Below are 24,476 nucleotides of genomic sequence, written 5' to 3'. Positions count from 1 at the left end.
CCTTTAAATACCTAAACTTCAATTTGTTGCACCCTACCCAGGAAGAGTAGCAATACTCCTAGTGTCAAGCTACAGAACACAGGATAGGCTTGGACTGTGTGTGTGTTATGCCCGAATAAACACCGGTTACAAATAAAAAACAGCTTTTATTTTAACTTGATCCATCGCTCAATAGGTTAGTAAGTCGAACTTTGAATCACGGTGTACCCTTTCAATTTTTTGGGCTCACTCCACATAACTGAATTTTCCACGACTTGTTGTAATGTTTATCGACAGGAGACAAGGTCAACAATACTTTATTATTGTTTTATTCGTATTGTTGATAAAAGTTTCTTTTGAATTCCTTTTAATGTTTATTTTTAATTTCATTAACTGAATTCGAAAAAAAAGGCTGTCAAAAAGATGAAAGCAAACTCTAATAATAAGTTTAAGTCAAAGCTGGGTCCAGAAAGCCAAGCCTAAAAACAGCAAATACGGTAAAAAAAGGATTAACCTTTTACATGGCAGAATATTTTCTTTATTCCGTTGCAAGAAAATAACAGGTCGTTGCCACATGCTCTCCTTTTAAAAACATAACACTAATTTGCATATTGGTTAATGCTATTTGATTCGAGAAAATAACTGCATTTAAACTTTCTTAGCCACATAATCTGCCGGACACGAATCATTTTATAACAGCCATCCTCATAATCTCGGTTTCGAATGCCACTCAGACCACTCAGTGAACAGCGAACTATCCTGTGTGCTTGCTGCCAGCGATTGACAGGTTTATATAACTGCACCATCAACCAGAATTTGCAGCTACCGGCCTGACGAGCAGAATTTAGACTGAGATCAAAAGAATTCATTCATATTATTGTTTTCCTGAAGGACGTGTCTTGTATACGGTACAGACTTGTATTAGCGACCTTCAGATCGGAGTACGAGTACCAGATTGAGATTGAGAACGAGTACGCGACTTTTCAAACTGACCTGTGCTTACGCTTTTGATCATCACATTTGAAATAAATTTCGTACCGATAGTCTTCTTTTTAACTGGTCAGCAACAGGGAGGAGTGCGGGCTCTGGGAACCTAACTGGATTAAAATTGACAAGTCGTACTCGTAGTCGATCTCGTACTCATACTCCGATCTTAAGGTCCCTATTCAGGACAGCTTACGTTCAAGCATTCTGGTTATCCTAATTTGCACACCAGTTGGTCTGATTAGCACTCCAGTTAGCCTGCGATTGGCTGGCTTTCATTTCTAGGTAAGGGCAACCTTATATTTCATGTTTACCCTATACATAGTTTAAAAGTTATGTTTTTAAATGCCTAAAATATATTGTCATAAACGGAGGTTCTTACCCAGAAAATGATAATATCTGAATGATGATGATGATGATGATGATGACAGTTTTCTTAAAAATCGGACCACAAATGTCTGTCTTGGGAACTTGATCTCGAAATTCTAACACAAACGTATAACACCTAACTAAACACATTCACGCTATAGCTGGATTTGCTACTCACCTTGACATCACGGTCAAAAGAGACTCGACTGTAATGTTTTTTTTTTAGTTCTAAGAATTTGGTGGTAATCAAAACAATGCCTCTTAGCTGATAATCTTTATTCTCCTCACTAGAACTGGTATGACAGGACGAAATTAAGACTTGATCACTCCGTATAAAGTGCCAAGTAAAAAAAAAATGTTTCTCGTCCGGATTTCTATAAAAAAGAGAGCGGGCGGGCGCTTTTTATTTTGTTATTTGTTATTTCCTTCATCGTCAAATTTTCCAGAAGCGAACTTGCAAAATAAATCCTGCAGGGTAATTGACCTATAGCTATCCAGTACGGACCTAGCTTGCTGAGGCTTTAAAATTTTGGCCTGTGTTTGTATTAAAACGCAGTCAAAAGCCATGTCTTACAGAATTTTCTTTGAACTTAATTGAGGAGTAACGCCTGTTGGTTTTTTGTTCGTTTTAACTTTTCCAATAACAAATAATGAAAAAGAGAGGCGGTCCCAAAAAATGAAGCGGGTGGGGATGAGAAACATTTGTTTTTCTTTTACTTGGCCTTTCGTACGTAACTTAAATAAAGACGATTTATCAACAGGTACTTCTATAGAGAACAACTTGCTGGATGTATCCAATATACAAGCATATTTTCCAATTTCTTCTTGGTCTAACATTATTGAGCGTGTGTTTATGGCAACTTGAATCAACATTCTTTTCTAAAGACGAAAATGCTTCAGCTGAAAAATTTGGTATGACCAACTCACAGAAAAGAAATATAGAGGAATCAGATAACTACACCAAACCTTGGCTTATCGTTTACTGGTCAACCTATTTTGGACAACATCTAAAACTACAGCTTGAGTGGAAGCCAGGAGAATGCCCCGTGCCCTGTGAAGTCACGAGCGACCGTTCACGAGCAAGCGAGGCGAATGGCTTCATCGTTCACGCCAGAGATTCACATATGACACCGCCTAGCGAATATGTCCCTTGGATTCTTTACACACAAGAAAATCCAGTCTACACGCCTGTGTTAAGAAATCCTTCCTTTATGTCCAGATTTAAGTTGCTAAGCAGTTATCGCTTGGATTCTGACTTTCCTGATCCCACTTATACCATGCCTGCATTAACTGCGCCAGCTCCATTTAAGGCAAAAACCGGGTTCATTATGGCGGTATTCTCGCATTGTGAAGACGTGCGAACTGAATACTTAAAACAATTGATGCAGTATGCGCAAGTCGATTCATATGGAGACTGTCTTAAGAACAAAAATGCTCTGGTTGGAAGGTATGGTTTAGCAAACGGCAAAGACTTTAAGCAGCTCAAAACAGAACTGTCTAGAAAGTACAAGTTTACTCTTGTATTCTTTAACCAGGACTGTGATTACTTTGTCGATGATCAACTGAGCCACGCTTTGGATGCCGGCTCTGTTCCCGTGGTGATGGGCACGGACAAACTTGACGAGTTTCTACCCGGTAATCTGCGACATTCCGTCATAAAAGTACGCAATTTTAAAAGCCCAAAACTTCTGGCTGAACATCTGAAAAATGTAAGCAATAACGAGACTGAATATAATAAATACTTGGAGTGGAAGTGGAAAGGAATCGGTAATATTACTGGAACTGTAATTGGAAATCACTGGAAGCCAAAGTATCCCTTGTATTGCCAAATGTGTGTTGCACTTTCCGAAGGGCGAGTGCACGACGAAGGTCTTCAAATTGACAACTGTACTGCAAGGACGTTTAAAGACTGGGGAATAACATCAGGATCTCATAGCTTCCGTGTGAAAAGAGGGGTCGAGATTTGGGGCTGGCTAATGCTGTTTTACACAATTTTGTAACAAACTATCTTTAACGGTCAAACACTAGAAATATATCTATGTTACGCGTTTTGTCCCTTACGCGTAAGGGACAAAATTCAATCACATGACAATGGCTGATATGTCAAATTCAATTTTATTGTCAACCACGGCATTCCCGTTTTCGTATGAAACTTCTACATTGACACCTAGTCGCCTAACATAGTTATTTAAGCATTCGATGCTTTCATCGGTTTTAGAATGGTACATTTTACGGGTCACGTAAAGCTTGAGCCATGCCCAGAGCAGGTTTCCTTTAAGGATTTAATTAAGTTTTCCGTCAACCCCACCCCACCCCCCAACCCACTTCCGTGGGGAAAACCATTTTAAAAGTCCTATGGCCTTTATTCTCAAATTTCAAAATAATAAACCCAATACCCATGTATAATAATAACCTTTTACAAGGTATTCACTAGCCTAGCTTTAAAAATAGGTTACACGTGTAAAAAGATGTCATAATCTAAATGTTTGTATGCGCACTTAATTGGATTAAGCTGTGAATATGGGAGAGCTCAATAGAAGTTTTACCTTCCGGCGTATACATACATACGTAACATCACTCGATCTTTTATAACATTCATTGAAATTCTTAACCGAAAGTTTGCCGTTGTTATTCCCAATACACTGATTCAAGTTAATTCGCAAGATTAACAACTTCATTTTGGCTTCTTTCAAGACTTCTTTCTTGCGTTAATACTCGTCATTCTTTGCATTAAGAACTTCTTGGTACACCTAGAGATAAAAAAAGGTATTACAAACTGCTGCAAAGTTTAAATCAAGCCTAGATCCCCAGAGAAGCAGTGTAAGAGTTAATGGAACTGTGTCACAGATTTTCGCCAAATTTAGACATAAAAATGCCACCAATATAAAACTGAATAATTACGTAAAACAGTGAAGGAACATTTTAACAACACAGCAAATAAAAAAGGAGGGAAGCGACGGACAAAAATTTAAGTAGATTAAAACGGATTGCGATATGGATTTTTGAAATACTGTTGCGCTGAACAGTTTTCAAAGTTAATCTCGTTCGTTTGTAATTTTTAATTTTAAAGCGCGGGAGACATATACGGTTTTGTCATTTAGACCCATAGAGGTAATTTCTTCGCAAACATTAAGTTTCATAGCGAGTATTTGGCAAAACTCAATAAAATAGACTAAACTCCCTTTAAGTGCCTTGTCCAAGAACAAAACGCAAGACGTTAAAGCTCTCACACTGTCACTCTCCCCCTATTCTCAATACATTATTTGGAATTGCCTTTTGACTCTGATGAAAATAAATAACGCCTAAGGCGGCACCGTTCTATTAAAAATGATTTTTACTCGCAAGTTAAAATTCTTGTAAATCAAATTCATTGCCCCCTGCAGGGTTTCGGCCCAAAGGCCCAGAGGCCGAAACCCGAGGTGTCCTTATAGTCCCCACGTATAAAGGTATAGGGCTTAAGTTTTTCCTTCGTATACAGAAAAAATCTCTATTTTGATCAAAGTGGGCGCGCTAATAGTCTTGGGACTGGGCGCGCACGGAGTATTGGGAGGTGCGATAAAATCTTTGTTTGACGATTGGTTAATAATGACGTAAGATTGTTGAACCTCGTATTCTGATTGGGTGATGATGATAAGTCAAGCGACAAGGGTGTGTGAACTGTGAAGAACCAGTTTACTACAGATTACAGCCAAGGATACAATGAGCAAATCGATAGATTTCAAGAAAGACCTCGAGTTGATTTGTGCTTCTTTGATTTCAAAACGTCTGGAAGGAGAATAGTATGTAGAAGTCTAAGAGTCTTTTCCCCGTAAAACTGGTTGATTTAAGATAAGTTCGCTGGATTGAAAGACTTATAAACCGCAATTTGTCAGACACAAATCACAACAGACTGAAAGACTTGGTCACAATCATCACTTATCTTAGAAGAATCAGAGACTAAAAGACTCAGTCACAACCGAGATTTGTCATAGATTGAAGTAAATGCAAACTGAGATCAGTTGTAAAAGATTTGAAAATGTAAAAAAAGGTTATACAAGTTAGAGTTCTTGAGTACTGAGACTGACTCGCGGACGTTTTCTTCAAAAGAGGTGAGAAAATTTTGCGGCATCTTTGCCAATCAGTTGTCGACACGAAACTTGTGCTTCCGCTTCCAAACCATGTTTCCATAATTGTTTCCTCGTTGTGCCATGGTTTCATGCAGCGCAGAACACGGAATGTTTCTGCGGTGTAGCAGAGGCAAATTTTGCTTCGTGGAGACAAAAATTGATGCTGGAAGCAATGCTTCCCGTTTGGCAAAACTGGGAAACATTTGGGAAACATGCACATGCTACAAATGTTTCTGGAAACATGTTTCCTCGTTTTGCCAGGCCTTTAGTCAGTGACTCACTGATATTATAGTATCTACAGAGTCACTCTTGAAAATGTATAGCAACAGACCTAGAGAAATGATCTAGTATATTCTTTTAGTATCACAGAAAACAATTTCGTTACGCCAAGTGACACGTACCATCTATAGAAGTTCGGAAAGTACTGGTATGTGTAAGTCATTATTAAGGCTGGGTTCTCCGCGATCCAAAGTTCATCCAACTTGTTTGCCATACCAATTGCCATTAACTTTGCACAGCGCTCAGTCGACATCACTGGTATGTTAGATGAAGAGAAATTTGGTGAATCTTTAAACTCCTACAAGGGCAAAAGCCTTGAGTTAATGGAAATTCCTGCCAAGATGTGACAAAAACTAAAAAAGTCTATATAATAATACAATACTGAACAACACTTATGTGCCTTATGGCATGCAAGGAAATGATGATGGTAATGATGATGATGATGATCATGACAACGAGTAGACAACTGTCTAATTAGGAAGACACTGTCTAAGGCAGACAGTCCTTTCTAAGGTGGCCATTGCTCTAACATGCAGTAACGGCTTTCTTAGGCAGTCTGATTCTTCTCAAAGCCACAAACCTCTTGAAGGCACACACTTATGAATCTAAGGAAGACACTTCTCTAAGATCTAAGACAGGCACATCCCCAAGGCAGACAGCTCTGTAGAGGTACCTCTATAAGGCAGAACCTTTCCAGATGCATGTGGACACTTCTCTAATACAGAAACCTCTTTCAGTTGACACACACCCCCATGAAGGCAGACACCACCTCTCTAGCTAAAGCAAACACCTCAGTTTCTTAAGCAAACACTACTCTAAGGTGCAGTTGACAACTCTCTAATGCGCACACTTATTAACCTTACAAGCCATACAATTAAAGAATAACCAATAAAAGAACAGTCATTTTCTTACAACATTGATGTTCTCAGTGAAAGAATAAAGAGTGATGTTTGACTTTACAGGTCCTGGAAGGACAGTTTGTACATGAATGTTGTGTTCAGCCAACTCCATCCTTGCAGTATCAAAGTAGCCCTGTTAAAGTAATGATAATGATAATGAGCACTGTGAGTTGGAGACCAATCTGGGCATGGCTCAAGCATTTGTGATCCCTAAGATCAAAACTTTTGTGACCTCTCCTTTATATCATGAAAAATTGATGTTACGAAAAAAGAGCTGAAAGCGGAAACAAATTCTACAAATTCACAAAAACTATTTTTTTCAAAATTTATGTAATTTAATAATTAACTTGGTAAACTGTGTTTATTTAAAAAGAAAAAACGAAACAATAAAAGTCTATAAAAGTTATATTGTTTGGTGATTCAGCCATCTTGACAACTCAATAAAATGTATTTCTCAGGTGTTTAAATTGCAAGAAAATCACAAAAAATACAGTACAATATTTATTTTGCACAACAGCACTGTGCTTGTTTATCAATATCATTTTGATCCAGAACGTACCTGTAGTGCATGTTTACTGGCACAATACGTGGCCCGAAGAGGAAACCCTGCGGAGAATAAATTGTTCATGACATCGTTATCATTATCACAATATCACTATCATTATCAAAACCACAAATTCTCTCACAAAATACTTGTCCAGTCTAGTGTCATCAAAATTTGTTCAGTTCTACGAAACACACAGATTATTATTTTACGTAATCCAAATTTTCCTATATTGCTTAATTCACAATTACTGGTAGGTTCATGTTAATTAATAATCAAGTTCATGAATATTACCAAGCTTTCCCAGTAGACTGCTCACCACCACAATCTGTCCCTCATGACGTTCAATCATATGTGGGAGAACTGCTTTGGTCAAGGAGATGGTACCAACCAAATTTAAATCTAAAAGAGCTCTGTCGACCTCTAATGGCGTCTTTTTCATCAAAGTTCTCTGTGACCTACCTCCATTGTTCACCAAAATATCAACCTGTAAGCAAAAAGAAAACTATGTCAGGGCTGCAAATAATTTTTTTCACTTGAAAGGACATGTGTCCTACTAAACACCATCTTGGTCGGACAAAACAAAATTTTGGTCGGACATATTATTATTCATCCTTACCGTAAAGTGATTTATAATCAAAAAATTGTCCGGAGATCATGTCCAACCACACTTGGGATTTTGTCGGACATGAGCAAATTTTAGTCGGTCAATGTCTGATGACCAACTGTTATTTGCAGCCCTGTATGTGGAAACATGATTTCTAATCCCTTCAAGGGAAATGAAATTGGTTCAAGAAATCTGCAGTTTGAGAAATCAGGGTGGGAGAGCAGTTTTGACAAAGTAAAGCATTACATTCAAGGGAATCAGTGGTTTGAGTCATCAGGAGGTTTGAAAAATCAAGGGTTTGGGAAATCGGGATTCTACTGTTTAATTGCTCATTTAATTTTTATTAAAGGGGCAATGTCATGGTATTGTAGGTAATTCTATTTACAGTAGAACCCCTATTAAGCGGCCACCCTCGGGGAAATGGCAACTGGCCGCTTAATAGAGGTCGGCGCTTAATAGGGGTTTGTCAGAAATTAACATAAGGTCTTTTAAGAAGGTTACATTATTTCAATACAAAATAAGGTGAAAAGGAATAACGAAATCACATGAAGACGACAATAAACCTGTGTTTGAATGATTTTATCGGCCGTCACGATCTGAGCTCATTGGAAATTTATTTAAATATCGTATATTACATTCTTATTGGCCGCTAAATAGAGGTAAAAACAATAGAAGAACGCTCATCGGGACGGCAGAAAGGTGGCCGCGGCCGCTTAATAGAGGTGGCCGCTTAAAAGGGGTTTTATTTACAGTATTATACTGACAATATTATCGGGACTTTAGTAACTGGCCGCTTAATAGGGGGTGGCCGCTTAATGGGTGGCTGCTTAATTAATAGGGGTTCGACTGTATTTTCATTAATTAAGAGCTCTAAAGTTCAAATTGGCAGAGCAAAAGTCTTTTATTGGAAAAAACACGGCCACATAACAAACAAGTATGATTTCCGAGCATTGTGAATGACACTTTCGTACAAATTGAAATATAGTAAACTTGAAAAAAGTCGGGCTAAGGTTTTTCAAGTTTACCCGAATGCAATTTGTTTTAATCTCCTCGAATTTTGCCCATCCATGCCCCTTTTTGGCCTTTCTGTGTTTCTTTTGAGTTCTTCTACAGTTACTGTTTTGAGCTGTTATTGTGATATTTAAGTTATAAAATTCTATGACCAGTTGGTCAGTGCCAAATTTGCCCAAAATTGTGTGACATAGACCCTTAAAGTGTAACTGCTTTGAATGTTCGATACTGGTACATTACATTACCGGTATTCTTATTATAATAATATTATGTCGTACCTTTCCAAAATGCTTGAGGACATCTTGGGTCAGTTTTTCATGTGTGTCAAATTTCTGCAAGTCCAAAGGAAGGACAAGAATATCTTGATCTTTATTAAAAGAGGAGTCAAGACCAGTGGCAATTGCTGGTAAATAAAAATCAGAAGCAAAATCAGTAATGGTAAGTATAAAAGGATATTGGATATTAGCAAAGATAATTGTGATACGTACAGTTCAGTAACTCCCTCTAAAATGGACACCGTAGGGACTGGCTGCAACTGCCCATTTTAGAGAGGTGTCCATCTTATAATAGGGAGTTTATTCACAGTAAAATGACTGAAAAACGGCAGGGATGGGACCAACACCAGGTGTCCATCTTAAAGAGGTGTCCGTCTTACAGAGGTGTCCATTACGAGAGAGTTGACTGTAACTGGGGAGGTGCACTTTCAGGCAGTGTCTTACATTTTAAGACTGCAGACTAAGAGACTTTATTATGTTACCATTACCAATATTGAGAGCTAACTGTAAAAAGGCTATCTGAAGTGCTATTCAGGCTAACCAGATCAATCGGAGTGAATAGTAGGTAAACCGGAGTGCAAGTCTGCAAGTCTGCAGTCTGCAAATGTCAGACAGCGCACTTTCATGTGTAGGATTCCCTAGCTGGATCACCTGGAGGATTCCCCGTTATGAACTACCATCCCATCTATTTATGGAGACCGAGGGGGGTAACATAGTCTGACAAGTTTCCTTTCTGTTTTTAATACAAATCGAATTAACAAGAGTTTTGTCTTGCCACTACCCAGAGGACTTGCGTTGGAGTGGTACTCCAGATTTATGGTGATCAATGCAATTTTCCAAGACTGTGGTTTACAATTTATGCAGCTTATCCCAGGTGGTAGAGAGGTGGAGAGGAGGGTGGGGTTGGGTGTAAACAGGTGAACAATATCGATCCATTTATATGAATCAACGTTAATCCAGACTGGGGTGGGGAAGAAAGTGCCCACACTGACTTTGAACACTTAATTAGAACTATTTCAAGATTCAACCAAACGCTGCCAAACTTTGCAAGTTTAACTAAAATATATTTGGGAATAATTTAGTTGGATAGGTTGTTGTGTCAGGAACTTGACGTCACCATGGCAATGGCATTTTGACAGGCATGTTTTCCCAAATTTGTAATTAATTTTTTCGTGTTTCTATTAATGAAAAATAACGTTAATGCAATTATTTTTACTTTGTTATGGTTTTTAAGCACAGTTTTATTGATTTTAAGTACTTTGCAGTAATTTTGCCCGGTCTGAATAGCCGGGTTACAAATACGGGGACCATGGAGCAGGGGGGCTGGGGAGGCTTTAATAGCGCCCCCAACATTTCCGAAAAAATAAGAAACATGCTCCGCGGTCCTTGAAATATCCTTCACATTTTGACATGTACACTAGGCTCCAAGAATTTATGTTCTGGAGGTAGCGTAGTCGAGGTACAAGCTAGTGCTATCACAGCTAACCCTATATAATATGTACAAGTTCTTTTATCGCAATTTAACTAACCTGCACATTTGTCCTTGACTCTCTCTAATTCTGCCTTCCTTCTTGCAGACAATACTAATTTGCAGCCATATTTTGCCAGTTGATAAGCAAAATATTCACCGATACCGCTGGAAGCGCCAGTAATCCAGACCACTTTCCCGCGTAAAGCGACGGCCGGATCTTGACCGATCTTCTCGTAAATCAACAATGTAAAATCACCGTCTTGGAATTTGACAAGTAAATAACAAACAAGAGGAAAAAGAACTGCAACAATCAAGAAATTTCGCCCCACCATGATCCGACCTTTCGAATCAAACGAACGCGCCCGTGATTCTTTTTTTCGGTCCCGGTTAAACACGTGACCTAAAATCTGGAATAGGAATCAGGGATAAGGACAAGGGAGCGAGATGAGGAACAGCGAGCAAGGGCGGAACTTTGGGTTTAACAAGAGAACGTTTAGACAAACAAAACGTGTGTTTTTATATATGCGGATAATAATTTTAATTTTCGTTATGCAAAAAATATATATATTAGATGTTTCACTTTTCTTTCGACGAGTTCTGAGCAGCATCTTTGACCATCTTTAGAGGATTCTTCATTTACTGAACTATAGACACTACCGATTTCTTTTTGTTTTGTTTGTTTGTTTTTGTTGGTCACACCTAGTCTAGCTAGAAAATAGATTGGCCCTTTTTATGCTAGAGACGTTAAAGCCGTCTGAGACGTTAAAGCTGTCTCGAGACGACATTAACGTCTAGTATAAAAACGGTAAATAAGACAGACGCCTTTAACGTCTGATGGCTTTAACGTCTTTTCGTAAGAGCGTCTGAACGACGCTCTTATCGGACAGCTTTAACGTCTCAGACGTTAAAGCCGTCTAGTATAAAATCGGGACGTCGTTAACTAGTATAAAAACGGTAAATAAGACAGACGCCTTTAACGTCTGATGGCTTTTATACGTCTTCGTGTCCAGTGTCCTCCGAGTGTAGAACCTTGTCTTTTTTTATTTTTCTGAAAAGCCGTCTACTAAATGCGTCCCGTTTTTATACCAGACGCCTTTAACGTCTTAGACGTTAAAGACGTCTAGACGACTTTATCGTCTCTACATAAAAACGGTCATTAGCATGAAATCCAACATTCAAGTTGTCGACCAAACACCTTCTAGCATCTATATACTCAAAGTTCTTGTATAACAAAAAATAAACATTCGCATTTTTTAAGTTTAAAGTTATAAAAAACACAGCTTCTGTGCGTTTAAACGCTTTCTATTTTAAAATCCAATGTTTTCCCGTCCTTGTTCGTGAGTCCTATTGCAATACCGCTATTTTCGCTTTTTGTCACAGGCTGGGACGGGTCACGTGTTTAACCGGGACTTGCGTTAGGACGAGGTCGGACAATGGTGGGGCGAAATTTTTTTATTCTCGTAGTTCTTGTTCCTGTTGTATGTTTCTTACTTGACAAATTCCAAGATGGTGATTTTACGTTGCTGATTTACGAGAAGATCGGTCAAGATCCGGCCGTTGCGTTACGCGGGAAAGTGGTCTGGATTACTGGCGCTTCCAGCGGTATCGGTGAATATTTGGCTTATCAACTGGCAAAATATGGCTGCAAATTAGTATTGTCTGCAAGAAGGAAGGCAGAATTAGAGAGAGTCAAAGAAAAATGTGCAAGTAAGCTAAAGAACTTGTGCAAATAGACTTGTGTCTTCAAGATCCTTGGAGTTGAACAAATCTCGTTGATACCTTCTGGCGAAAAATTATTGGACACTTAGCTATAGAAATGGATCATAATATGAAGATACTTTTGAACAGAGCGAGCGAGCTTCAAGCCCACACATGTTAAGCTTACTTGTGGCATAAATTTAAATATGTATTACATTATTTCAAATGCCATGCAGCCAAAGGGATAATAATAGTTGGTGGTTTTGAGTTAATGATGCTACAAATACATCTTGTGAAATTAGGGGGTCTGGGGGATGCACCCCCGGGAAAATTTAGATTTTTAGAACCTCAGAAACGCTGTTTTAGGCATTCTGAATTTTTGCACTGTTATAGATGCCGTTAAATGAATAATTTAACCATGACCCATCCCCTAATGAAGTGCATTATTTTTCCTGACCCACCCTTTTGTACATGTTGAAAAATAGTGACCCACCCCCAATTTTTCATAGCCTACCCCCCCCCCCCCTGTACCTTATGACCGGTCCCTAAACCGTTTTAGTGTTCTAAAATAGCAATTGTTAATAAAAATGGACCATTATATATTAAATGTAAATTTTGGCTGTTCAAAAATCTGTTAAAGGTCATCCATCCATCCATCCATCCATCCATCCATCACTTTCTAATAAATGCCATCAATATTTCACATTAAATGGATACATTTTTCCATTTCATTTGCAAAGAGATGCAGTGGCTTAAGGACGTTCGTGCTAATTGTTTATGCGCACCCTTACTGCGCACGTAATTCATGTCGCAACGCCACGCCACGTCATGCACGAGCACGCGCGCTAAAGAAATTTTCTAAGCACATATAGGGCTGGTATTCGTCGCGTGAACTTTGCTTGCAATTAACTCTCTTAGATGGTCGGTGTCCCCCACATTTTTTTGAACGGATCACTTTTGTTGACGATTATCTACGTTTTGCGTAAAAATGAAAAAAATCTATCGATTAAAAGTTCGATTTTTTTTATCCCACGTACGTTCGAATGCCTCTTTTTGAGCTTTCGTTTTACTGAACGACGGGTTCAAATACCGCTTTCAGGGTTAAGACTCTTACAAAAAGTTGGCAACACTAGAATTTTTTACGCAACAGACCCACTTCTACAAAATATGACTAAGATCATTTGCCTCTTTTTTCTCATCTTCAATATTTTTAACTATAAAACCTGTAAACCATGTTGAATTGCGTTTGCCAATTTTTCAGAATCAAGGTAGTTTTCCACACGCTTTATCTCTGAAACGAAGTCGGTGACCCCCGCTTTTTTTTTGCATTTCCGACACAAGTAACTTATTATCTGACTGCTGTAAAAATTTTAAAAAAATCTATCGACTAGAAAATTTTCGCGCAAACGTCCTTAAGGTTAGCATGCTAGACTTTGGATCGAGCTATCTGCATCAAATGGCTCAAGTACTGGCTGGGCTCATTATGTTCTGTTATTGGGCAATTAAGACACTTCACTCTCACAGTCTCTCTCTCCAGACCACCCACAAGTCGATACACATATGATAAGTCTTAATAAATAAAGTTACATTGCAATTAACTTACCATAAATGATCTAATAAACGCCCACTCTCAAATAATCACCTTGTATCTAATAAACGCCTCTCCTGAAGTGTAAAGTTTGGATTAGACGCCCCCCCCCCCCCCCCTCTATTAAACGCCCCGTATCTAATAGACGCCCCCTCCAAGAATCACCTCAAAATAAACCAAGGAAGTGCTCCATAAAGTAAAATCACGGACATGGCAGAGGCCAACAACACCAATATATTTGACCCCGATGTCGCTGAAAACATCGATATCGAGCTATGAACGACATCTCTAGGCTTTGCATTAGCGCAGCTTATATTAGCCTCCTACTCATCTACTCTGTCTTTTATCTTACTCCGCTAGCAAACTATGAATCCTTTTTGTTTTGTTGACGTTGTTACAGTTAAAGTGAAATAAACGCCTCTCTCTAATAAACGCCTCATATCTATTTAACGCCTCCCGTAGGACCTCAAAAATGTAAAAGACACCCCGGGCTTTCTCTGCCATTATTAATTGTAGCACATTAATAGGCCCCATGTATTGCAATTACCGGTATATAATACAGTGTATTGGCAAATTTCCAATGCCTTTCTTAAATACCATTACTGTTTTGCTTTTGACTTTTATTTACCATGCAGCCATTGCCACTGGTCTTGATTCCTCATTTAATAAAGATCAAGATATTCTTGTTCTTCCTTTGGACTTGCAGAAATTTGGCACACATGAAAAACTGACCCAAGATGTCCTCAAGCATTTTGGAAAGGTAAATAATAACAATTAATAATTATAATACTGAATAATAGTTACCAGTATATAACACCAGTATCCTTAAGTTATAGCATGGCATTCAAAGGTTACAGGAAAAGAACTCTCTACTACTATCTAAAACAGTGGATAGCATTGTTGGCGCATGCTGATTGGCTGAGCATTTAACTAGGTTCTTGCACACGTGACCCAAATAAATATACAGAAGAATTAAATGCTGCTTTGCTTTGATTCCAACATGTCAACACAACAACAACAACAACAACAACAACAACAAACTTTATTTCACTCAATCATACTATGAATAATTATAATGTCTTTCACCTCCCGCAATTAGCCTACAGCTGTAGCTATTTGAGGTGGGAGGTGAAGAAGAAAATGAAGAAGAAAAAAAATTACAAAATGGTAATAAGTCATCTACATTAAAGAAAAGAACAGAATAATTGAAGGCTTAAGCACAAGAAACGCACTTTGTGTTTTGGCCAAATTAAAAAATTGTCACAAACAACTCCAAATTTCGCACGCAAGTTCGTTTACGTGTGCTTAACATTGATCTGTATTCAAATTCGCTGAACCTAGCTTCGTTTTTTAGAAATTACGTATGCAAAGAACAACTTAGGCGTTTTGCAAAGCTTACGTTCTCCACAGTCAGCCAGCAGCATGAGTTTTTCGACACATCGCGTGTAAATCTTTCCTTCTAGCGTTATTTAACTGTCCGGGGAGGTTGAAGAACGTGTCAGAGCCATGCTTTTTAGTTCCTAGCCACCATTTTGAGGATTCGCTTTACGAAAAGGACTGGATAACACATTGTGACGCGATGTCACCTGATAGGTGTCACGTGAGAGGAAAGAGAGAAAAAAAATGGCCGTTTGTTCCTGAAAATCATTTGAAGCCTTTGGTTAGTTTTAGCGTATAAGTGCGGCTGCCAGGTGGTTGAAGGACATCATTAAGTCTGAATACCCGTAAGTTTACAGCATCGCTCGAAGAACTGAGTGATGTTTCTGCCTTTGTTTTGTACAACAGCGCTGTTTAGCGCTTCGGAAAAAACGTTGCAAACAAGGTAGTTTTGAGCCTGGCCGCACAGAGAGTCTAAAACAAGAGGTTTCTTGCCGGGAACTTCGTCAACGTGAGTTTTACAGGGTCCGCTTGGGTTCTGCCGCGACAAAGTTGCCGAGAAGTGACCTGGTTTTAGACTTTAAAAAATTATTTATGTGTTCCCCAGGGCACCTTCCCTTCGCAAAATATTTTCTGTGTCTCATTAAATATTCATCAATCAATCTATCGATTCGTGCAAACGAAAACCTCGTAAGTTTATCTTGTTTTGGCGGGATTTTGTAGATGTGTGATGATGTAAGGAGTGGAGATAGAAGTGAGAGCAAGCCGGCGGCACTCAACTGAAAGCAAAACTAGTATAATGTGACAACACGAGCAAACGTATTCAATCAACAATCAGTCTTTATTTCACTTTCACCTCGGCAAATTACAGCTAACGGTAACACTAAACAGAGTAAAATAGTCTTGCCCGAAACAACAAAAACTAGCTAACCGCAAGCAGACTGCAGAAAAGCTAGCTGCAAGCAAACTGGCGTGAAAGCTTACTGCATTAAAAGTGCGATCTATAAAAGGTTGAGGCTGACTCTGATCCTAAACTTTACTTGAAACGGCTTAACTCCCTAATCCCTTGGGGTTAGTGTTAAACTTTGTTTTTTTTTTTTTTTTTTTTTTTTTTTTTTTGCGTTAGGGCTAGGCTTTTGCGTTAGGGCTAAGTCTGTAACCCTAATCTGAAACTCTAACCCCGACCCTACGGCCTTGGGGTTACCTTTTGCGTTAGGGCTAGGACTGTAACCCTAAAAATTTAGCTGACTTCATCGTCTTGAGAAACAAAAGGTTTCCTTTGTTTATCGTTTGTAAAAGAAAAGTCAAAAGACGCCGCGCAAGCAAAAACCTTGTCTTTTCGCATGTGTTATTTTTCGAAAACGAAGGAAAGACCAGCAAAATTAAATACAGGGCAGTGTTGAGCACACGTAAACGAACTTGCGTGCGAAATTTGGAGTTGTTTGTGACAATTTTCAATTTGGCCAAAACACAAAGTGCGTCTCTTGTGCTCACGCCTTCAATTGTACTAGTTAAGAATGATAATAGTCAATAACAATTAATAGTAATAAATAGCAATAAAAATAAATTAAGCTAAAGATTTTTATTAATAAGTAGTTTAGGATTGTATTCTTTTCCACATAGTCATCCTCAGCTAAAAGTAAATTAAACATTGAGTTACAAATTGTTTTCCAAAAAACTGTTTTAGGTTTGTCTCGTTAGGCCGGTGTAATATTATTCCAGACTAACTACATGTAAGTTCCGAAACGAGAAAAGGAACGCTTTCTCTTGTGCCCTGAGAATTCCATCATCACTGAAATGAAGAAGCTTGTGAAAACTGATAAATAGCAACAACAAGCCATAAAGAAATTATTAATTTTTTTCTAGGTTGACATTTTGGTGAACAATGGTGGTAGGTCACAGGTATCTTTGGTGAAAAAAGCACCATTGAAGGTGGACAGAGCTCTTTTAGATTTAAATTTGTTGGGTACCATCTCCTTGACCAAAGCAGTTCTCCCTCATATGATTGAACGTCATGAAGGACAGATTGTGGTGGTGAGCAGCATCCTGGGAAAGTTTGGTAATCAGATCATTAATTTAGTGGTACTATTCATTAATTATTAATTATGAGACTTGTTTTAAAATAAAACTGAATTGTGAGAACGTTTACTAACTGACTAGTCTCCCTCGCAGCTGTTTTTAGTGTCGTCATGCTAAACGCTCCTCCTGGAGGAGCGTTGCGTGACGACACAAAAAACAGCTGCGAGGGAGACTACTAACTGACTGACTTGCTGATTGACTACTTCATTGATATTAATTGCTAGATTGTTAATAGTTAATGTACAGAACAATTAATTATTGTGGTGTGTTTTTAAGTATTAAATAAAATAATGTAAATTCGGATTATATGTAGTATTTTTAAAAGCTGATAATTTATCCGTGTAAAAATAAAGATTACCTTACCTTACCCTAAATGATCGAGGCATTTTTGACGGGCTTCTACTGTAGTAAACATTAAATAAATTGTTAAGTTTAAAATGAATCTCTTAAAACTGTAGTTTGATTAGTTCACTGGGTATTTTCCTTTGTTCCGGATTTACAGTTTAACCAAAATACAAAGCAAACTAGTTTGAAATCATTTTGACCTGAAATTCATTTTAAACTGCTATGTACAACATAAATATTAAAAAACATAACAATTTAATTTTATTCTTCACAGGGTTTCCTCTCCGGGCTACATATTGTGCCAGTAAATATGCACTACAGGTATGTTCTGGATCAAAATATTAGGGTGGCTGAACACAGTTTTCTGATCTTTGGAGTATGTAATCCTATATATATTGCTCTCACGCCCAAACCATTGCAGCTGGCGAGCTCAAATTTTGGCAGCTACTACATTGAAATTTCATACTTTTTGTGTGTCGCGTAAGACCATGTTATGTTACCATGACAACCCAGCTAATTAAAAACCAACAAAAAAGTTGAGTTCCGCACGGTTTCAGAAAATTCAGTCATTTGATATTTTCATTGTTTGTGCACAGCAAACTCGGAAAAATTCTGAGATTTTAACACTGAAGAACAGAGGGAATTTATATTTTTGCAGCTGACATATAAACAAAATATTGGGAATTACAATTTTTGAGTTGTAAAGATCGATGGCTGAATCACAAGGCATATAACTTTCATTAAATTTTAATGTTTTTCTGCCTGCAAATGAACACAGCCCCAGGGGGGAGGGGGTACTCAGGGATTTCAAGTGACGGGGATGATCAAAGGATTTTTTGGGTTTGAAATTTTCGGTTCCGGGATTTTTTTGGGTAGAAAAATTTGACAAGTATTTTTTGGGGTGGCTTGATTTAAAAAGGGATTTTTTTGGGGTATTAAAAACAATCTAAAGATTCGTGGTAGTGCCTTGGCCACATAGTTCTGTGAATAAAGAACAAACACTAAACTCATTTCTTATGTTTTTCTTTGTGTTATATCTTCAGATCATTCTCCCCATTCTCCCTTTCTAAAAAATTTAATGGGTCAGAAATTCAGCATGGGATTTTTTTGGGGGTTGATTTTTGGTCTAGGGATTTTTTTGGGTTTTGTTGGAAGCCCTAGGGATTTTTTAGGGTCTTGATTTTTGCCCCCATTCGATCATCCCCGTCACTTGAAATACGGAGTACCCCCCTGGGAACACAGCTAGCTCACCACATTATTAGGGACTGGTCATAAATAAGAGGGGGAGGGCTGGTGCATATTTTAGTTGGCCTACCAGTTTTGGGAAGACCTTCCCCATTCCAGTGCAGAAAAACTGTTGGCCCTCCAAAACAGTTTGCATGATTTATAATGACCCACCCTCCCCACCCTCCCCAGTAACTAGTTTACATCACTTCAAGAAACCAGTTATTAATCGTAAAAAGATATATTAATTATTTACAATCTATGTTGAAAATGAACTGAATGTTCAAGTCAGGAGAGAATCTAGACATAGGACCAAGAAGTGTTATTAAAAATCCATGTTAATATTCTACAGTCATCAAATAAAGAACGTGTTCTGTATCATATTTGCAGAAGAATGACTTTGACTTCAAAAGAATTCTAGATTGATTCCTTGACCCCAGCAACTTTGCATAAATAATAATGCCCCCCCCCCCTTAATGACATGCACCAAATTGTTTGACCCTCCCTTTAGTGCTTGCATGAATACAGTAGCCCTCCCCATGTTTGCACCAGCCCTCCCCCCCCCCTTCTAATTTATGACCGGTCCCTTACATGAAAGTTTCATGATACTTATATAATTTTTGTGAATTTGTAGAATTTGTTTCCACTTTCTTTTTTCGTCAAATTTTTTATGATTTAAAGAAAGTCCACAAAAGACAGGGAAATTTGATGGGCATTGTCAACGAGAATGATTTTAAAGAAATAATTTATTTGGAAACCAGAGTTACATGATTGTATATTTCTTTCATATATTAGAAAATGAGTACAGTTTTGTTTCCCCTCAATCGTCCATGCTTTCCTCAGTTCTGCCTATAGCTTTATAGCAAATAACACTCTGCCTTGAATAACTTACAGTGCTCATTATCATCATTTTTTTATTACTTTACCAGGGTTACTTTGATACTGCACGGCTGGAGTTGGCTGAACACAACATTCATGTACAGACTGTCCTTCCAGGACCTGTGCAGTCAAACATCATGGCTTATTCTTTTACTGAGAACCTCAATGTTGTAAGAAAATGATATTTCTTTAAATTGATAACTGTAGGACTTAATAATATTGGGATTCATGGCTAATAAAAAAAATATTTATAAATAATTTACTAACCCAATGCTTGCACAACAGATTTCACTGGTAAATGTAGGTTTTCCTATACAAATACCATACCTGTGCATTAGTGTATTATGTAGTTTCAGAGTTGCATTACAGGGTGGATTCACAGTTCAACATGCATCTCTGTAGCTCTATCTAAATCAGACATTTGCAGTACAGTGGGTGACTCAGTATGTATGTGTCTTTAAGAGGTGTTTAATTAAGCTAACTAAAGAAGGGTGTCTGCCTTCAAGTGGTGTCAGTGCCTTAGAAAAGTGTCAACATGCATCTTAGAGAAGTGTCTCTCTTAACAAGGTGTTTTGCCTTTGCCAGAGAGGTGTCTGCCAAGTAGGGAAGCGTGTGCCTTTGATTCAAGAGCTGTGCAGGCAGAGACTAATTGGCATGTTTATGTTGAAGAGGTGGTTGTTAAGAGGAATTTGTCTCTGTTACTAATAACAGCCGTTGCTGCCATCATCATCATCGCCGTCGTCGTCATTCATCATCATTATCATCATCATCATCACCACCACCACCATCATCATCTACCGCCAACAGCTATTGTTCATAGACTAGTTTAGTTTTTGTCGCATTATGGAAATAATTTCCATTCACTCAAGGTTGTTGCTCTTGCAGGAGTTTAAAGATTCACCAAATTTCTCCAAAGTTAACATACCAATGATGTCAACTAAGCGCTGTGCAAAGTTAATGGCAGTTGGCATGGCAAACAACTTGGATGAAGTTTGGATCTCAGAGAACCCAAGCCTATTAATGACTTACACAAACCAGTACTTTCCGACCCTCTTTAGATGGTATGTGTCACTTAACATAACAAATTTGTTTTGGTAAAACTTCAAGAATTATAGCTGATCATTTTCTAGGTCTGTTACTTTTGAGTGACTTTGTAGGTATCCCGGCCACGGGGGTGGGGGGGGAGGGGGGGAGGGGCACTTCCATATATGAGCTATATAGGTATGTGCTGCTGTGAAGGGTATGGTTTTCAAGCAGTTTAATTAGTCTGGGATAGGGTATAGAAATCAGAGAGTTTTGGTCTAGAATAGGGTATCATTTGCCGGAAATCTGATCACTGGTATGAAGGATTAAGTCCAGAATAGAAATAGAAACTCGGAAGAGAAAAGAGGCTTTCCTAAACGTGAATAAACCTGCAACACAATTCCGAAATGCCTGAACGCTTCATCGAGCAATTTCACATCATCGCGAAATGTAGCGGCAAATTTGATTGCCTCTTAAAAGAAATGCTATACATTGAACTCAATGGTTGTGTTTGGGCAAGATACTTAACTCTCACAGTGCCTCTCTCTGGCTGAGGTCATTGTGGCTAGGACCTAGACAGGGGCGTCCCCAGCCTTTTTGAAATCAGTCACCCCAAAACTGGAAAGGGGGATCCCCTGGAACCCTCCCCTGGGGACGCTCCTACTGCAGATCTAGGCCACTTGTACCTTTGGTTTCAACATTGTGGCAGTTCTATCAACACTGCTCTGTCGATTTTCTTTTCCATCTTTAGGTATTCCAAGAAGTTCGTAGTGAAAGGCTTGTTGAGTATTTACGCGAACAAAAAGCCTTCATCAGAAACCAACAAGTGACAGACTTTGGAAAACTGAAGTGTGAAGTGTGACTTCACTGAGGCAATTTTATGACGAAAGAAAGGACTTGAATCAGTACAATGGTCATTAACAATAACAACCTCAAACGTTGTATTAAGAATTTCAAAATCAATCAATCAATAATCAATTTATTAGAGGCATAACGCGGGATGAGGTTGCCCTCCCTATCCGAGCCAGAGGCTCATGTATAAAGCGCATGACAGTAATTAAAATTAAGTACATAAAATCAAGGGGAACTAATATAATTGTTAATTATTGAAATATTAAAAAGTAAATTAAGATATAAATATCAATAAAAAAAATATACAAATGCTCCAACCCACTCACAAAAAATAAGAAACTAACTATTTCATCCTAGATTAAAATCATTAATTAAAAATATGATATGCTAAAAAATGTGCCCACTGTCTTCTCAAGTGAGCGAGCCGATTATCAATCGACAAACAAAAATCTTGCTTCTGTCCATTCTCAGTAGCTAGAGCGGTTTTCACTTGAGCGTCGAAAGTAAATTGCGTTTGCTTTGGTTTTGCATTACTACGCTTAGTGATTGGCTTAAAAATCTCAGCCAATCAGGAGTAAAACCAAAACCAATCGTGACTCGCTCGCGCACGTTTTCCCGCGCTTCGTGCCAGCTAAATGTATTTGCTTCGAGTTTTGATTGGTCTACTGGATTGTCTGTGTCCTTTGTGATTGGCCAGAGTAATAACTTTGGTTTTGGTTTTCACGACACTCAATTGAAAACTGCTCTATGTTATAAAAGATCATACCATGGTTACATGCAAGAAGTAAAAACTTCTCTTGTCCTCAACTTTCCACTAAGCATAAATGCATATCTGCTTTATACGAAAATTATGACGTGACATTTTATAAACTTGTAACCTATTTTCAAAGCTAATGAATACCTTGTAAATGGCTAATATAATTTATTAATAATACATGGGCATCTGGTTTATATTATTTTTAATTTGAGAAGAAAAAAGAAGGCGTTGGTCTTTTGAAACGGTTTGACCAGGTGGACTCCCGTGTGAAAGGGATGTGGGTGCATTGTGAAATGGATGTACCTTGGTGTAAGGACTTGTGAAATTTTTCGTAGTTTTGGAGCTATTGTTTTCCTGTCCTTTATTGTCTGGAGGTTCTTTGTTTTACGTAACTAGTGAGTTTCACAGGTTCCTACACCGAGAATGAGCCCCACGTGCGTTTGTAAATCGTGGAACACACCTTTGCAGTTTAGTGCTAAAAAGTAACACGAAATCTCCAAATTCTGCGTTTTTTAGAGAACGTGAACTGCGACGTAGAATTTTTCGGATTCGAACAATGCGTTTACATTTCCTGCGATAATAGTACTGACCCCTTTACAAACTGAATGCATCTAGTCAGTGAAATTCTTGAAAAAAGTTATAAGCTCACAGGGGGTTAGATCGCAATTGGGACGCTAGTTCTCTTTCTTTCCCCCGTCACATCCCGTTTTGATTACGATTTTTTGTATATTTGTCCATTATGTCCTCTATTGTTGTTAGCTCCATTGTAGTGTAGTTTTAAATTTTCTTTTTGGTGACGAATCCATTGAACTAAACTTAACCCGCTGTCAAGTTAAGTTATGAGGACATAATTATTCGGTCCCAGACCTCCTTTCTTACGTCAGCGTATACGTACGGCCGTACAGACTGGGGGAGAGGGAGGGGGAAGGCGAGTCCCAAGGCAAAATTTTTTCCACGATCTCCACTGTGAAAGTTGAATGAAAAGCGAGTCAAAGCGAACGAGGCACAATTTACTCGTCTTTATATTGTCATACCTGCGGGGTTTATTTCAGTACTACTTTTATCGTCTCCTTCGGTTTTTGTAAGCGAAGTTCCACAGTGACTTATTTTGCCCTTTATTTAACTTTGAATTTACGCGATGATTCCATTTTCAGGGCTAAGAAATGTTTCGTTCATATTGTTTATGTTTGACTGTGCAGGAACAACAGCAAACGTACGGACAATAACGTGACAGCTATGTTTTTGAGCTGGATGGGTTTACCATGTTTTCTTAGCTATTGGGCTCCGCTCTTTCGAGCTCACAAAAGCCGACTTCACATATTGCAAAACTGTAGGAAAGGAACGTGAAAACGGCTATACCATCGGCACTGGCATTGGCATAGTGCTGGTTTCTGTTATTGCTTGGCCAGTCGAAAATTTGTTCGTGTCGTTGTGAAATCTGATTGAGGTTAGAAAACCAACAACCATTACCAGGACCGTCACGCAAAGCTCCTTGTCGCCAAAGTGTTCCGTGACAACCCCAATTATCGGCCCGATGCAAAGACTGAGCGAAAAAGAAATACAGGAAAGATTGGCTTATATTTCAAATTTAATTTATTTAGCCACTGAGCCAACCATGGTAATTACTATTTGCATTTACAGCTTCCACATTGAGTCCCCACCACCTTAACAAACTTATTCAATTACCGTGCGGTACGTGCACAACAAATATACAACTATCAACATAATACAAGTGAGGTAATTGCCCAGTCTTCTTCGCAACCGTTACTTAGGTCACGCAACGCTTCGTGAAAAGGAGTTGAGTGACGGCCAAATAACGGCAGGAGAGACAAGTTCACATCCAGATAATTATCATTTCAGAAAAATCTGAACTTACACATTACAACACGATGCTTTTCACGGCGCCTCGCGGAAACATGATTTAAACCAAGTTATTGTTTCTGTGCATTCCTTCAATATATTAATATTTCCGAGTAGTATTGAAATTACAAAAGCAAAACAAACTAATTATCCGTTAAAAGCTTTACGATTGAGCAGTTTTCAATCGAGTGTCGTTAACCCAAAACCATAGGCCACAAACAATACAATGCAATCAAAAATTGAAGCAAATACATGTAGCCTGTGTCGAGC

General features: G+C 38.4%; 3 protein-coding genes across 3 annotated transcripts; 2 read left to right on the top strand and 1 right to left on the bottom strand.

Annotated features, from left to right (window-relative positions):
- The first annotated feature begins 498 nt into the window (after nt 1-498).
- Nucleotides 499-3,453, top strand: LOC144642802 (alpha-(1,3)-fucosyltransferase B-like). Its single transcript, XM_078501885.1, has 2 exons — nt 499-1,248; nt 2,094-3,453. Exon 2 carries the CDS (start codon nt 2,121-2,123, stop codon nt 3,330-3,332), a length of 1,212 nt encoding a protein of 403 aa, XP_078358011.1. The 5' UTR covers nt 499-1,248; nt 2,094-2,120; the 3' UTR covers nt 3,333-3,453.
- Nucleotides 3,429-10,889, bottom strand: LOC144642819 (dehydrogenase/reductase SDR family member 7-like). The gene is made up of 7 exons (XM_078501906.1): nt 10,583-10,889; nt 9,057-9,181; nt 7,455-7,647; nt 7,176-7,222; nt 6,630-6,749; nt 5,840-6,015; nt 3,429-4,082 (listed from the first exon to the last, which is right to left on the bottom strand). The coding sequence occupies exons 1-7, from the start codon at nt 10,854-10,856 to the stop codon at nt 4,022-4,024; spliced, it is 996 nt and encodes a 331-aa protein (XP_078358032.1). The 5' UTR covers nt 10,857-10,889; the 3' UTR covers nt 3,429-4,021.
- Nucleotides 10,890-11,957: 1,068 nt separating this feature from the next.
- LOC144642817 (dehydrogenase/reductase SDR family member 7-like) lies at nt 11,958-23,928 on the top strand. Its single transcript, XM_078501905.1, has 7 exons — nt 11,958-12,231; nt 14,446-14,570; nt 17,054-17,246; nt 17,886-17,932; nt 19,765-19,884; nt 20,600-20,775; nt 21,489-23,928. The coding sequence occupies exons 1-7, from the start codon at nt 11,958-11,960 to the stop codon at nt 21,565-21,567; spliced, it is 1,014 nt and encodes a 337-aa protein (XP_078358031.1). The 3' UTR covers nt 21,568-23,928.
- The last annotated feature ends 548 nt before the right edge of the window (nt 23,929-24,476 follow it).

This window comes from Oculina patagonica, chromosome 2 (assembly GCF_052425735.1).
Source record: "Oculina patagonica isolate OP01 chromosome 2, crgOcupat, whole genome shotgun sequence".
Taxonomy (NCBI): domain Eukaryota; kingdom Metazoa; phylum Cnidaria; class Anthozoa; order Scleractinia; family Oculinidae; genus Oculina; species Oculina patagonica.
Note: the sequence above shows the minus strand (reverse complement) of the source record. Positions and strands in the feature narration are given on the sequence as shown.

Bases quoted from the DNA above. Each gene is read 5' to 3' on its own strand.
- LOC144642802 (XM_078501885.1), top strand. From the start codon at position 2,121: ATGTATCCAATATACAAGCATATTTTCCAATTTCTTCTTGGTCTAACA.
- LOC144642817 (XM_078501905.1), top strand. From the start codon at position 11,958: ATGGTGGGGCGAAATTTTTTTATTCTCGTAGTTCTTGTTCCTGTTGTA. The intron at 12,232-14,445 runs GTAAGCTAAAGA...TTTACCATGCAG, and splicing joins AGTCAAAGAAAAATGTGCAA to CCATTGCCACTGGTCTTGAT. The intron at 19,885-20,599 runs GTAAGAAAATGA...TTGCTCTTGCAG, and splicing joins TTACTGAGAACCTCAATGTT to GAGTTTAAAGATTCACCAAA.
- LOC144642819 (XM_078501906.1), bottom strand. From the start codon at position 10,856: ATGGTGGGGCGAAATTTCTTGATTGTTGCAGTTCTTTTTCCTCTTGTT. The intron at 9,182-10,582 runs GTTAGTTAAATT...TTTATTTACCAG, and splicing joins AGTCAAGGACAAATGTGCAG to CAATTGCCACTGGTCTTGAC. The intron at 7,648-9,056 runs GTACGACATAAT...TTTTGCTTACAG, and splicing joins TCCTCAAGCATTTTGGAAAG to GTTGATATTTTGGTGAACAA.